Here is a 13,467-nt window from a genome sequence, read left to right as displayed (position 1 = left end):
GTCATCAGGAACCCAGGCTCCTCCCAGCTCACTGTTCCACCATCCTTTCACTATGGCCTTTGTCCTCATGGTCCAAGATGACTCCTAGAGCACCTGTCATCGCTATTTTGCAGAATGGAGGAAGGGGTAAAGGAGAGGAAGCCCCCTCCGCCCCAGAAGTACCACACTACGCTTCTGAAGACATCTCATTGGCCAGAATTTAGCCATACAGGTCTACAAGTGAGGTAGGAAATGCAGCCCTTTAGCTGGGTGTGGGTGCGGTATGCCAAACAAAAAGGTCTTTTACTAAATATCCCTGTACTTTAAGGTTTAAAATATTTAGTTAACCACTTTACTAAATAAAAAGAAAATTAAAACACTAAATTGATGTATTAAAAAAGACGGAAGGCTGGATATTGAAAGTCAGCTCACGGTCTCTGGCATTCTTATCAGAGACTAGGATATAACATAGTAGTCATCCAGGACTTTAGAATGAGAGAGACTTAGGTCTGCATCTTGGCTTGCTTTTGTGTGACTTTCGTTTCCGTGGAGGCCAGGCTAGGTTATTTGGACCATCCGTTCTGAAAACAACTGAAATAGAAAAAAAAAAAATCCATAAAAGCATCAAATTGCTAATAAGAAACAATAAGCGTCAGAGGCCAGAAAATTAAGGGAAAGGTTCATGGGTCCCTGAAGCCACTCTTGCTCTGAGGGCATTTGCTGATGTGGACAAACTTGGGCTTCCTATTTGGGGCAAGCAGCCAGAAGTCAAGATCAAAGCCTGCCTAAGGTGGAGAATCTCAGGAGCTGGGATCTCAGAGAAATACAAGCTCCGGTAAGGTTCATCCAGAAGATTGCAAAGAAGGTGGTCTAATGCTTTGGTGAGCACAAGACCAAAGGACAGGAAAAAATTGACCCCGATAATTTGTGGACACAGGCTGGCCCCTGGTACAGATTTGCATTGCCTGGGTGACCCAGGGAACTTTTGGCTGAGACGTCTGGCAGAAGCAAATTCAGCAAATACTTCTGGTGGAAGGCACTGTCATACAGAATCTCTACAAGTGCTTTTTTAAAGATAACGACTATTACGCAGTCCAATAACCCAACATACACTGGATGTAAATAAAGCAATATGATCAAGAACCAGCAGAAACAGCAAAAACAGACCCACAAAAGCTTCAGATGTTGAAACTAGCTGTCACAGATTATAATATAACACTGCCTTCTTTTGAAAGAAAAAGCTTGGAAATATCTGCAGGGAACCCAAAACTAACAAATGGCCTAGCAGACATGAAAGAGAAAACCCTGTGATATAGCTTCTAGAAATGAAAGTTACAATAATGGAAAGTAAAAGCTCGATGGCTAGCTTAAGCAGTATATGAGACACTGAAGAAAGATATATTGAACTGGAAGCTAGGTCAGAAATAATTATCCAGAGTGCAGCAGAGACAAAAACAAACAAGCCCAGAAAGAAAAGTTATGGATAGAGCAAGAAGGTCTAACATACATTTAATTGCCACTCCAGAATCAGAACGAAGCAAAGAATATTAGAGATGGGAAGCAGCTGTGGCTCAATCATTGGGCTCCCGCCTACCATATGGGAGGCCCTGGGTTCGCGTCCTTGGGCCTCCTTGTGAAGGCAAGCTGGCCCACACGCCGCAGAGAGCTGGCACAGCAAGATGACACAACAGGGAAGTGGACAAGGCTCAACTGATAGAGCGTCTACCTACCATATGGGAGGGCCTCCTGACCTGTGTGGTAAACTGGCCTATGTGCAGAGTTGCCGCCCACAAGAAGTGCCGCACCACACAAGGGCACCCCCGCATAGGGGTGCCCCACGCACGAGGAATGTGCTCGGCAAGGAGAGCCTCCCTGCATGAAAAAAGCGCAGCCTGGCCAGGAGCGGTGCTGCACACAGGGAGAGCTGATGTAGCAACGTGACGCAGCAAAAAAGAAAGATGCAATTTCCCCGTGCCACCAAGGGTGCAAGTGGACACAGAAGAACACACAGTGAGTGGACATAGAGAGCAAAGAACGGTGGGGGGGGAATAAATCTTAAAAAAAAAAAGAATATTAGAGATGATGTTGAGAATGCCAAATAGGAGACACCATTGAGACCCAATGAGTCATCGGCAGGATAAATAAAACGTATACCTAGATACATGGTAGGAAAAGTGCTCAACTGTATGATCTTGGGCAGTTGTCTTCTCTGAGCTCAGTTCCTTGAGCTGAAAAATGAGAGTACTTGCAGTTCCTCACAAGATTGATATGTGAAAATGTTGCATCCTGAGCAATCAACAATTGTTTATCAACAATTGTGCTTTCATGGCATGAAGCTAGGCTAAAAGCCCAAGTTTGTGGTACGGATAGGAGCTGTGGGGTCTGCTGGCCATGGGACCTCGGCAAACACTATGCCCAATAGCAGCCTCACTGCAATAAGAAGCTGACAAGCCTTACTCGGAAAGAATGTGCGTTATAAAGCCCCTTACTTAGCTCCTGGCATGTGCACACCCAACCACGGAGCCACACAGGGAGGTGTCAAGGGGTGGGGATGCGCCTGAGCACATTGCTTCCCCTCGCTGCCACATGGGGACGGTAGTCTTGCCTGCTGGGACGGCCATGAGGCTTAGGTGAGATGATGCCCTTTGGGCATCTAGGTCCTTGCCCACTCATGGGACACCAACAAGAAACTTTCCACTGTCTCTGGATTCCCAGACCCTTCTGCCACCCTGGCTGTTGGTATCACTGTCAGCTTCCCTCTCTGAACTTGGAAATTCTGCTAACTCTGCTTCTAGAAGCCATTAGTTTTTCCTTCCCAGCTCAACCCAGTCTATCTTGGAGCCAATTTAAAAGCATCAGGAGCTACTTTTTGTCCATAAACTGGTCATTGGGCAGAGGTGATTTTTGGGAGGGAGATAGGGCCTAGGGGTTAGGATTACAGCCATGGGTGAAAGCCCGAGCTCTGTAAATACTTCTTCACAACTGTCAGTCTCAGCTGCCTCACCTGCTTGAAAAAGGAAGTTGTACCTACCTCAAGATTTAGGGAGAGACTAAACGAGTGGATATGCATAAAGCACTCATGGCACCTGGTACATCGCAGGTGTCCAATCAATAAGTGCCAGCTATTGTGGAATTACCTGCATTGAATACCTTCTCGTTATCTCTCGTTTGATAACTTGAATTTCAGCCCTTGAAATTTCAGCAGGCTGGCTCTCCTGTGGCCTTGAGCCAGTCCAGAAGGCTGAGGTGCAGCCTCACTGTTGAGTAACTTTCATCTTGGCACCCCAGCTGCCTTCCACCCTTCCTCCAAAACCACAAACCCAGCAAGGACAGAGCTCAGCGTGGGACTCGCCTAGGTCCTCCCTTCACCTTGCGGTTTCCTCTGAGTAAGTTTGCTAAGCAGCCATGATTTTAATGGACTGTCTTTCACAGCAGTATGTTCCAAACTTGGCTGATCATGAGACTCCCTCAGGTGCCTGTTAGAGGCCCAGTCCCTCCCCTCGAGTCTCATTTCAGTAGGTCTGGGGTAGAGGCTGGGAGTCTGCGTTATTTAATAAGCATCCTTGCTGAGTCTGAAAATCAGGTAGGACTGGGAAATACTTCATCAAACATTTTTTTTAGGAGGTACTGGGGATGGAACCTAGGACCTCATGCATGGAAAGCACTCAACCACTGAAATACACCCACTCCCCAGTGAGAGTTGTTTTTGTTTGTTTTGTTTCTAGAAGGTACCAGGAATCAAATCCAGGACCTTGTATATGGAAAGCAGGCGCTCAGCCACTCGAGCTACATTGCTCTCTGTCATCAGACATCTTAAGAGTTGCAATTGGACCTATCATACCACACACCTGTACCCACAAATTAGCAGGAAAAAATGCACAGGCACAACTAGTTTGCAGCAAACCTAGGCCTGACTCATCATTCCTCCTATAAATGCTTTCAAACTTTCAAAACCCAGTATTTCCAAAGTATGTTCTGAGGTACCTTAGTCCTGGGAGGTGCTTCCCAATGAAGGAGTTCCATGGTCAGATACTTTGGGAAAACACTGCATTCTCCATTCCACTTTGAAAAAATATGACATTAGGGTTGGGAGGATGGGTCAAATGGTAAACAAAAAAATAAAGAGCATGACTTTATTGGATTTACATCCTTACACATTGTGCAACTGACTTGGGCCAGTTCCCTGCTTCTGGAAAGGAAGGCAGCATCCAGCAATAGGAATCCTTGGGAATGTAAAGGAGGCCTTGTGTTCTTATGACACTCCCTACCATTACACGGCTTTGTAGGAAGCAACACATACCATTTAACATGGGAGTCTTTTTTTGTTTGTGTTTTTGGAGGTACCAGGGCTTGAACCCAGGACCTCGTACATGAGAAGCAAGCACTGAACCATTGAACTACACGTGCTCCCCTCCATCCTCTCTTGAAATTTCCTTTGTGCTGAGGAAGCTTGTTTACCATTATCTCACCTCACTTTGATCGCTCATCCTTTTTCCCATGTGATGTCTACTGACATTAATTCTGCAAAATATGATTTGCAGTCACAGGTTTTATTGCCCATTGGATCTGTCAGAATCTGGTTTTTCCCAAGTATTGCTTCCACCTCCTCTGTTCCCACCTTACAAGCAGATCCTCCATGGGTCCCACATGGTATCTCCCTGTGGGAGTTAGGTTTGGACTGGTGCAGTGCTGAGTCTGCCATTCTGAAGAATGAACTGCCATAAAAACACAAGCCATAAATAATACATTTAGTTGGTGGTGCTGCTGTGTCCAGACACTAGCCCACGCTTAGCTGACTCTAGAAATACAAACAGCGTCTGATCCCCACCAGCCTTCAGACCAAGCGTTGCCCTCTGGGCAGGGGACAAGCCCTTGTTCCTTTGGTCCTTGCCCCCACAGTGATCTCTTCCAAGTCTCTGAAGGGCAGTAGCTTGAGACAGTCAAAGGAAAGAGTCTCCTATCGAGGAGCCAAAAGCGTAACAAAGAACAAACCAGCATATCTGAGGTGCACCCAGCCTGAGTTCTGCTGCCTCAAGGCCCCTTCTGGGTGCTTCTCCCTCAGCAAAGTCTCTCCGTGGGGACCAGCCCAAGAGTTAGAGCTCCAGGTATTCAGCCAGGAAGACGGCGAGGATGCGGCTCAGGTTGTGCACCGTGGGCTTGTGGAGGTTGGCCTCGGTGTCCGCAGGTGTGTGCCAGACACTGGGGAAGGGTGTGGAGATGAGGTGGAGCACTGGGACCCCTGCGGGTGAGAGAGCAGTGGTCAGGCCCACCCATGGCGCACCGCCGGCCTCGGAGCCCAGCCCAGGCCTGGGTGCGCTTGCCTTCCCTCCACCCCTGTCCACACAAGATGCTCTCTTCTGGAACTTGAAGAACCCTGAACAGTGATTTCAAGTGTGAGGGTTTGTGTTAGGTTTGTTGTTGTTTTTAATCCAGTGTATCTATTGTTTTCATAACACAAATTGGAGAAAATTAGACCCAACTCCTAATGGACTGTGGAGAAAATCAGAAGGGAAAGGGGTTCTTGGCCTTTCTCTTCTTTAACAGTAGTTCACACATATAGTGCTTGCCGTATTCCAGGACCTGGTCTAAAGCTTCTCCCTCTCCCTCTCCATATACGACTTTATCCTTACAACAATCCTTGAAGGTGGGTTCTATCATTGCCCCCATTTTACAGATGTGGAGACAGGTGCAGAGAGGCAGGCAGAGTGATTTGCCTAAGGTCCCGCCTCTAGGAAGAGGCAGAGTCAGGATTTGAACCCAGGCCACCAGGCTCCAGAGTCTGGACTCTTAGCCCCTGCACCACACAGGGCTCCTGTCCTCAGAGCGCTTCCCTGTGCACATGTCCAGATTTGCTAAATGTCTGTCTCCTGATTGAACACACAGCCAGGTTGACTGTGGCCCATCACTGTATCCCTGACATCTCACCTGCTACCTGCTTTGGGAAACATTTGTTAAATGACTCCATAAAGAGGGCATTGTGGGGAGTGGATGTGGCTCAAGCGGCTGAGTGCCTGCTTCCCACATGGGATGTTCTAGGTTCGGTCCCCAGTACCTCCTAAAAACAAAAACAAGCAAGCAAACAAACAGAAAAAAACAACTCAGGAGAGCCAATGTGGCTCGGGTTGAGCGCTGGCTTCCCACATACGAGGTCCTAGGTTCAATTCCAGGCCCTGGTACCTCAAAAAAAAAAAAAAAAAAAAAGGCATGTAAAATATGAATATTTGCTGAATCAATAATTTATAGAATAAGAAAATTTTCAAAACTGCTTTTAGCCCTTCCTATATGCCCCCACTGTCCTAAATAGGCATTTTATATACCTGATTTCATTGAATTTTCAGAACCTGTAGTTTATGTGTATGTGTTTGCAGGTATATAGATCTTTATTTTCCAGAAGAAACAGGCCCAGAGAGGCTAAGTGATTTGCCTTAGGTCATCCCCAAGCCGTCCCATTCTGAGGCCTATACTCTTAACCCTTCCACCAGATGTTTTCAACCCTGGCTGTGCATCAGAATCACCCGGGAGCTTTGTAAAAATAATGCAGAGGCCCACGATTGTGACTCCGTAGGTCTGAAACAGGACTGGGCACTTTTCAAAGCTGCTCAGCTTATTCTGATGGGCTGTCAGGTCCTCATGCCAGGGCTGCAAGAGGCACGAGCTGGGAGAAACTCCACAATCGGTAAGGAACAGACAGTAAACAGCTCGTGCTCCTGGAGGCTTCCTCTGCGCCACACACTGGTCCAAGTCAGGTCTTTACATGTGTTGACGCAGTCAACCCCTCGCCATCTCTAGGATAAGGAGCCATTACTATTCCTCTTTCCCAGATGAGGACTCAAGGCACATAGGTTCAGCGACTTGCAACCAGTCCCCAGGGCTGGGGAGGGGCCGCGGCCCACTTGGCTCCCGCGGACTCGCCCCGCAGCAAGTACCTCTGTGGAGGAAGGGCAGGTGGTCATCTTCCACAGAGCCAGGGGGCTCCCCAGGCTGGAAGTACATCACTTCCTGGGGATGAGCCTGCAGCAGGTTCAAACGGTGCAGACGCTTCTCTGGAGGCGGCAGGGAGTAGAGAGAAAGGATGAGCACCTCAGGGGTCCATGGTTTCCCTGCTCACAAATCAGGAAGGCAGGGGACCAAGGGATAAGACACAGGCATCCCAGTGGATGAACGCTAGGGCACTTTACTGCGGGCTTGCCATATTCCCATCTGACTGACTCCCTCTGGAGGAGGGAGATAACCCCATTGTCATTACCATCAGACCCATTTTGAAGGAAACTGAGGCACAAAGAGATGAAGGCACTTGCCTGGTTTCACACAGCTGGTGAAAGGCAGAGCCAGGATTTGAACCCTGGGCTGAATGATCCCAGAGCCCCTGTGTGTAATCAGACACCATGGCAGTGGGGTCGGTTTTGCGTGACTGCCCTAGCTCTTCAGAGCATACAGAAGTGGAGAGAGGGCTTGGCAGCTCCTCAGAGGACAGGCGCCTGCACCCCAGCCGGCGCCTGCCTCCACCGTAGCCCTTACCGATGGTCCTCAGCCGATGGAACCAGCGGGCCGTGCGGGGGAAGTGACTGTAGAAGGTCGGGTTGGGGGCTCCCAGGAGATCAAGAAGCACAAAGAGCACCTAGGAGGAGAGGCCGGGGCTGGAGAGGGCCGGGTGGGATGCTGCCAACCCCGTCTCACCCTCTGCCTCCCTCACCGGAACCCAGGTGGGCCCTGGTCTTACAATAGCCTGGATTCTGGTGGGGCCCGGACTGTGGGGCTCAGACGCCATGAGCTGGGCCAGGTGCCGGGACCCGTAAAGGGAATCCTTGGGCCCCCACTCCTTCAGGGCCTCTTCGCCGTCCAAGAAGAGCAGCTGCAGGGTCACCGGGGCTGCCTGTAGGAGCGAGTGGTCAAGGCCAGGCCCATGGCCACAACCCACCCACACCTCCCACCCCCTTGCACCATGAGTAGGGCAAGCTCGGTTTCCCCACTCGTACAGCACAGCCGCCAAGAACCCCAACTCTGGGCCAGACCGCCCCGAGTTCAAATTCTAGCTCAGTCGTGTCTTGACTGAGCAGTCACGGGGCAAGTTACTAACTTCTCAAAACCTCACTTTTCTCATCTGGAAAATGGGGTTAATGACAGGTCTGATCCTAGGATGGGATTTGAGTCCAGGCCTTAGTGCCTGGCACATAGCGACTGAATAGGGTTAGCTCTGATTATTACCATTATTCCTCAAGCTCAGTTTGACCAAAGAGAGACCCACGATAATGAATAATTATATGCATAGTGGATTGCAGGTGGGACAAATGCTTCCAAGAACTACCGGGTCCTGAGCTTCTGAGGGAGAACAGGCTGGAGAAGGTACAGGGGTTAGTGGAGGGGAGGCTGGACCTGGGGAGGATGCTTGGTTGGGGAAAGATGTTTGCACCGAAGGGGAGTGGGAGTTGGCCCGGCAAAAGCAGATGGGGGATTAGAGGGGAGAAAGTTCCAGGCTAAGGAAACAACACGGCATGGCTGGGACCAGGGAAGGGGCTAGAGAGGTTTAGGAGGAGGCCAAAGGGGATAGGAGGGCCTATCAACTTGGGTTTTGAAACAGGGGCACTGGGGAGCCATAGTAGGGATTTGGGCAAGGGAACAGTGTGATGACGTTTGTGTATTCCTTCATTCATTCTACACATTTGTACTGACATCCTACTCTATGCTAGGTGATGTAGGATCAGGGGATACAGCTGAGAACAAAAGAAGTCAAGTCCCTGCCCTCAGGGAGCTCACTCTAGTTGCGGAGACAAATAGCATAAAGCACCATGAAGCATGGAATGGTGACAGGGAGGGATTCTAGGATTGGGAAGGCCTCTTTGAGGAGATGACATTGGAATGGAGGCCGGAAAGAAGCAAGTGAGCCAGCCAAGAAGGAAAAGCAAGTTCCCGGTGTAAACCAGAGGGGGGCGGGAGACCAGGGCATAAGGCACGGTCGACGCAATAGGAAGGAATGCTGGGTATCCCTACTGCAGGCTTACTCTGTTCCCAGTCTCATTTATCCCCTGAGTCGAGGCAGTGGATTCCCCTATTATCATTACCATCATACCTATTTTCCAGATGGGAAAATTGAGGTGCAGAGAGATGAAGCCACTTACCCAAGCTCACACAGCTGGGAAGAGGCAGAGCCAGGATTCGGACACAGGGCTCTCTGACCCCAGAGCCCATGTCTGTAATCATTACACTTGACTGCTTTACGGTCCCAGCAGTGAAAAAGCAAGTGCAAATGCCCTGGGGTGGGAGGGAGCCTTGTGTGTGTAAGGAATACTAAGAAGGCCACAAGGCCCTGAGTGTCAACAGACTCCAGCTCCTACAATCTGATTTATTGGACTCACCTCACTCAGCTAAGATGAAGTTGAAGAAGGACAACCACCACACCATGGAGCCTAGAGAGCCTACAACTGAAAGCAGGAGGATTGCATCCAGTATCCATGTGGAATCTGAGCCTCCTCCTGACATAGAGGTGCAATGGACACAACCAATCCAAGGTCCACAGAGAAAAGGTGGCATTGGAGTGGGAAAAGTAGACATGGTGGCTGATGGGTATGGGGAATGGCAGGAAGAGATGAGATGTGGAGGTGCCTTTGGGACTTGGAGTTGCCCTAGATGGTGCTTCAGGGGCAATCACCGGACATTGTAAATCCTCCCAGGGACCATTGGATGGAATGTGGGAGAGTATGGGCTATGATGTGGACCACTGACCATGAGGTGCAGAGATGCCCAGAGATGTACTTACCAAATGCAATGGATGTGTCATGATGAAGGGAGTGAGTGTTACTAGGGGGGGAGTGGTGGTGGGGGGGGTGGGGTTGAATGGGACCTCATATAATTTTTTTTAATGTAATATTTTTATAAAATCAATAAAAAATTAAAAAAAAAAAAGCTTAAGTTTATAGTAAAGCTGGGGAAGCACACTTGGCTCAATGGATAGGGCATCTGCCTACCACATGGGAGGTCCACAGTTCAAACCCCGGGCCTCCTTGACCCGTGTGGAGCTGGCCCATGCGCAGTGCTGATGCGCGCAAGGAGTGCCCTGCCATGCAGGGGTGTCCCCTGCATAGGGAAGCCCCATGTGCAAGGAGTGTGCCCCAGAAGGAGAGCTGCCCAGCGCGAAGAAAGTGCAACCTGCCCAAGAATGGTGCCGCACACATGGAGAACTGACACAAGATGATGCAACAAAAAGAAATACAGATTCCCGTTGCTGCTGATAAGGATAGAAGTGGTCACAGAAGAACACACAGTGAATGGACACAGAGAGCAGACAACTGGGGAGGGGGGTAAGGGGAGAGAAATAAATTTAAAAAAATAAATTGGAGAGAAATAAATAAAAAAAATAAATCTTAAAAAAAATAAATAAATAAATAAAAAAAGAAGGCCACAGTGGCCAAAGCGGCATGAGTGAGGGGTGAGGAATGGGAGATGAGATTGGAGAGGCAGCTGAGCCACTCGAAAGACTCTGACTTATATTCTGAGGGAGGCGGAGGCCATCATGGAAAGGTTGGGGCAGAGGAGGGACAGGATCTGACATGCAGAAAGTGGAATCATCCCTGTGGCCCTGTGTGTGGAGTGGAGGCGGAGAAGCCTGAGGAATTACCAGCACCCAGGCAAGTGAGGGTGGAGGCAGCCCACTGCCCCCCACCCACTCTCTCCTCACCTGCTTCTTGGCCCAGCCAAGCTCCAGGTCGAGGGCCTGGGCCAATTCCAGCAGCAGGGCGCAGGGCACAGCTGAATCCGTGGCCCCCACAAAGGGGGCCGAGTTAGATGGGAAGAGCTTCGAATCATAATGGCAGGCGAGGGTGAGGTGGTGGGCAGCCTTTGGGTCCAGTGTGGCCACCACATTGGCAAAGTCCATTGGCCCCAGGGGCGTCGAGGCTGTGAAGGGGTCCAGCTCCACATGCCAGCCTGCAGTCAGTGCCCGCAGCGAGGCCTCCAGGAACTAGCAGCGAGAGAGAGGTGGAGGGTTGGGGGGTGATGGGACACGTGACCAGAGCCACGCAGAGCAGCCAGGCCACCTCATGAGCCCTTCCTTGGATAACCATTTCCTTGGCACACTTCTGCTAACCATATAGTGGGTGCCACGTACAGGGAGACACTCCCTTTTTTTTTTCTCAAGATTTATTTTTTATTTCTCTCCCCAGCCCCCAGTTGTCTCCTCTCTCTGTCCATTCACTGTGTGTTCTTCTGTGTCTGCTTGTATTCTTGTCTGTGGCACCGGGAATCTGTGTCTCTTTTTGTTGCGTCATCTTGCTGCGTCAGCTCTGTGTGTGCAGCACCACTCCTGGGCAGGCTGCACTTTTTTCGCACGGGGCAGCTCTCGTTATGGGGCGCACTCCTTGCACGTGGGGCTCCCCTATGCGGGGGACACCCCTGCATGGCAGGGCACTCCTTGCGCGCATCAGCACTGCACATGAGCCAGCTCACCACACAGGTCAGGAGACCCTGCGTTTGAACCCTGGACCTCCCATATAGTAGGTGGATGCTCTATCAGTTGAGCCAAATCTGCTTCCCAGACCCTGCCTCTTGATGCCAACAGGATTAATTACAGCCCACTATTCAGTAGCACCCTCTGTGTAAAAGACCCCATTCTATGCACCCTACAGAATTCTGTTGGGTGGGGACTGTCAGTGACCCCATTTTGCAGATAAGAACCTTAAGCACAGAGAAGAAACTAGTCCAAGTTTACACTCCAAGTGGTTGAGCTGGGATTCGAACCCAAGCAGTATTCAATGACATCCCCTCTCCCCAGTGCTTTCTGGGAGGCAGCATAGCAATGTTACTGTAGCACCAGCTCTAGTCTAGAGCCAGCCTTCTTGGGTTCAAACCCCAGGATTGGGAGCGGATGTGGCTCAAGCAGTTGGGCGCCCACCTCCCACATGTGGGTTCAGTTCCCGTGCCTCCTAAAGAAGACAAGGAGACAGTAAGTAGACACAATGAGCAAAGACAACAAGGAGACACAACGAGCAGACAATGAGTAGACAGCCAAGGGAGCCATGGGGTGGGGGGACCTAGGACTACCACTTACTAGCTGTGGGACTTGGGCAAAGTATATAACCCCTCTGGGCTTCAGTTTCCCCGTCTGCATGCAAAGATCCTATCGGTATCCACCTCACGGCTGTTGCTTGTACCTGTCACATAGCAAACTCTTGATGGGGGAGGTACACAGGGCAGTACAGCCTGGTGATCACCAGTGTGGGACTCCCAAGTCAGTTCAGCTCCAGTCAGAGCCCAGCTCTGCCCCTTAGCTGCTCTGCCATGTAGGGCAGGATGCCCAGCTTCCATTCCCCGGGTGAGCTGGGGGACTTAGAGGTGGGTCCCTTTACCTTTCTGACTTGGAGATTGCCAGGGCTGCCTGGCGTTCGCACCACCAGCAGGGAGCGCAGATAAGTGTCCCAGAGACGCTGAGGTTCTAATTGCTCCACAAGCCTCCGTAATCCGGCTTCAGGGAGGCTTCCGGTCAGCTTGGTCTTGCCGGGGACGAAAGGGAGGTGGGGAGAGAAGCAGGGCATGAGAGCAATCCCCACTCCGACCCTACCCCAGGAGCCCTCGATCTCAAGGAGGCCCGGTTCCTCTTCCTATTCTTGGCCTCCAGCATCAAAGTGCTTCTTAGGATAAATCCTAGACTCAGGAAAATCCCTCGAGGCCCATCGGGTCCAGCCCATCCCAATGGTGATGGGGGAAATCGAGGCCCAGGGAGAGGAAGGGATTCTTCCAAAGAGCTGATGACCTCAGGATTAGAACCCGGATCCCCCAATCCCAGCCTTCCCACCCCAGACCCTTCCTCTTAAGGGGGAGCCACTCTTAACAGAACAAGCCCCGAAACCTGTTTCGGTTGGCAAGTTGCATGTTCTCGACTGACGGAAACGGCGGCACCTGCGCCTAGGGCCCGTCGATAAAGCCACGTCAACCCTAGGCTCTAAGGAAGGAGAAGCGGGGAACGAGGGCCCCCGCGGCGCCCGAGCCCGCGCCGGGCCTCACCCGCAGCTCCCCGGCCGGCGGCGGCTCCCCAGGCCCGTTGTGCCAGCCGCTCCAGAGGGTGTAGAAGGCTGAGCCCACGGCCAGCGCCAGCAGCAGGGGCAGCAGCGGCGCCCGGGGTAGCAGGCGGCGCTTGGGAGGCGAGGGGGGCTCCAAGAGGCCCCGTTCGCCGAGCCGTAGCCGAGGCCGGCCGCGGCCCCCGGGACGCATGGCAGTTTTACCCTGCAATGAGTCGGGGACCGCGGAGCCAAGTCAGGCCCAGCCAAGTCCCACCCCACGGAATCGCCGGACCAATGAGCAACAAGAGCGACTGCATCGTCCCACCCCCCCCCCGAGCAGGGTCACCAATGGGAAATCTTGTTCTGGAGACGGCCTCTGGAGGCTTTGGGGTTGGTTTCCCAGTGGGCTGCACAACCCAAAAGGGAGCGCGAAAGAGGTAGGCTCCACCTCAGCAGAGGAGGGGCAGCCAATAGGAAACGTGGGATCCTGGACAGCTTG

At 51.4% G+C, this 13,467-nt stretch overlaps 1 protein-coding gene across 5 annotated transcripts; it reads right to left on the bottom strand.

The window, feature by feature from the left end:
• Window positions 1-353: 353 nt before the first annotated feature.
• QPCTL (glutaminyl-peptide cyclotransferase like) lies at window positions 354-13,458 on the bottom strand. Of its 5 annotated transcripts, none has more exons than XM_058280450.2 (7): window positions 12,973-13,445; window positions 12,318-12,461; window positions 10,652-10,933; window positions 7,700-7,852; window positions 7,498-7,597; window positions 6,906-7,079; window positions 354-570 (listed from the first exon to the last, which is right to left on the bottom strand). In XM_058280450.2, exons 1-7 carry the CDS (start codon window positions 13,177-13,179, stop codon window positions 467-469), a joined length of 1,164 nt encoding a protein of 387 aa, XP_058136433.1. In that variant the 5' UTR covers window positions 13,180-13,445; the 3' UTR covers window positions 354-466. The 5 variants fall into 5 exon arrangements, 4 of the variants coding, with proteins under 4 accessions (XP_058136433.1, XP_023441263.2, XP_004481600.2 ...); XM_023585495.3 differs by lacking the exon at window positions 354-570 and adding an exon at window positions 4,099-5,218 and having other exon boundaries at window positions 12,973-13,430; XM_004481543.5 differs by lacking the exon at window positions 354-570 and adding an exon at window positions 4,099-5,218 and having other exon boundaries at window positions 6,906-7,022; window positions 12,973-13,421.
• Window positions 13,459-13,467: the final 9 nt, after the last annotated feature.

This window comes from Dasypus novemcinctus, chromosome 18 (genome assembly GCF_030445035.2).
Source record: "Dasypus novemcinctus isolate mDasNov1 chromosome 18, mDasNov1.1.hap2, whole genome shotgun sequence".
In the NCBI taxonomy this organism is placed as follows: Eukaryota; Metazoa; Chordata; class Mammalia; order Cingulata; family Dasypodidae; genus Dasypus; species Dasypus novemcinctus.
Note: the sequence above shows the minus strand (reverse complement) of the source record. Positions and strands in the feature narration are given on the sequence as shown.

Bases quoted from the DNA above. Each gene is read 5' to 3' on its own strand.
- QPCTL (XM_023585495.3), bottom strand. From the start codon at position 13,179: ATGCGTCCCGGGGGCCGCGGCCGGCCTCGGCTACGGCTCGGCGAACGG. The intron at 10,934-12,317 runs GTAAAGGGACCC...TCTCGCTGCTAG, and splicing joins GCAATCTCCAAGTCAGAAAG to TTCCTGGAGGCCTCGCTGCG. The intron at 5,219-6,905 runs GTACTTGCTGCG...TCTCACCCGCAG, and splicing joins CCTGCCCTTCCTCCACAGAG to GGGTCCCAGTGCTCCACCTC.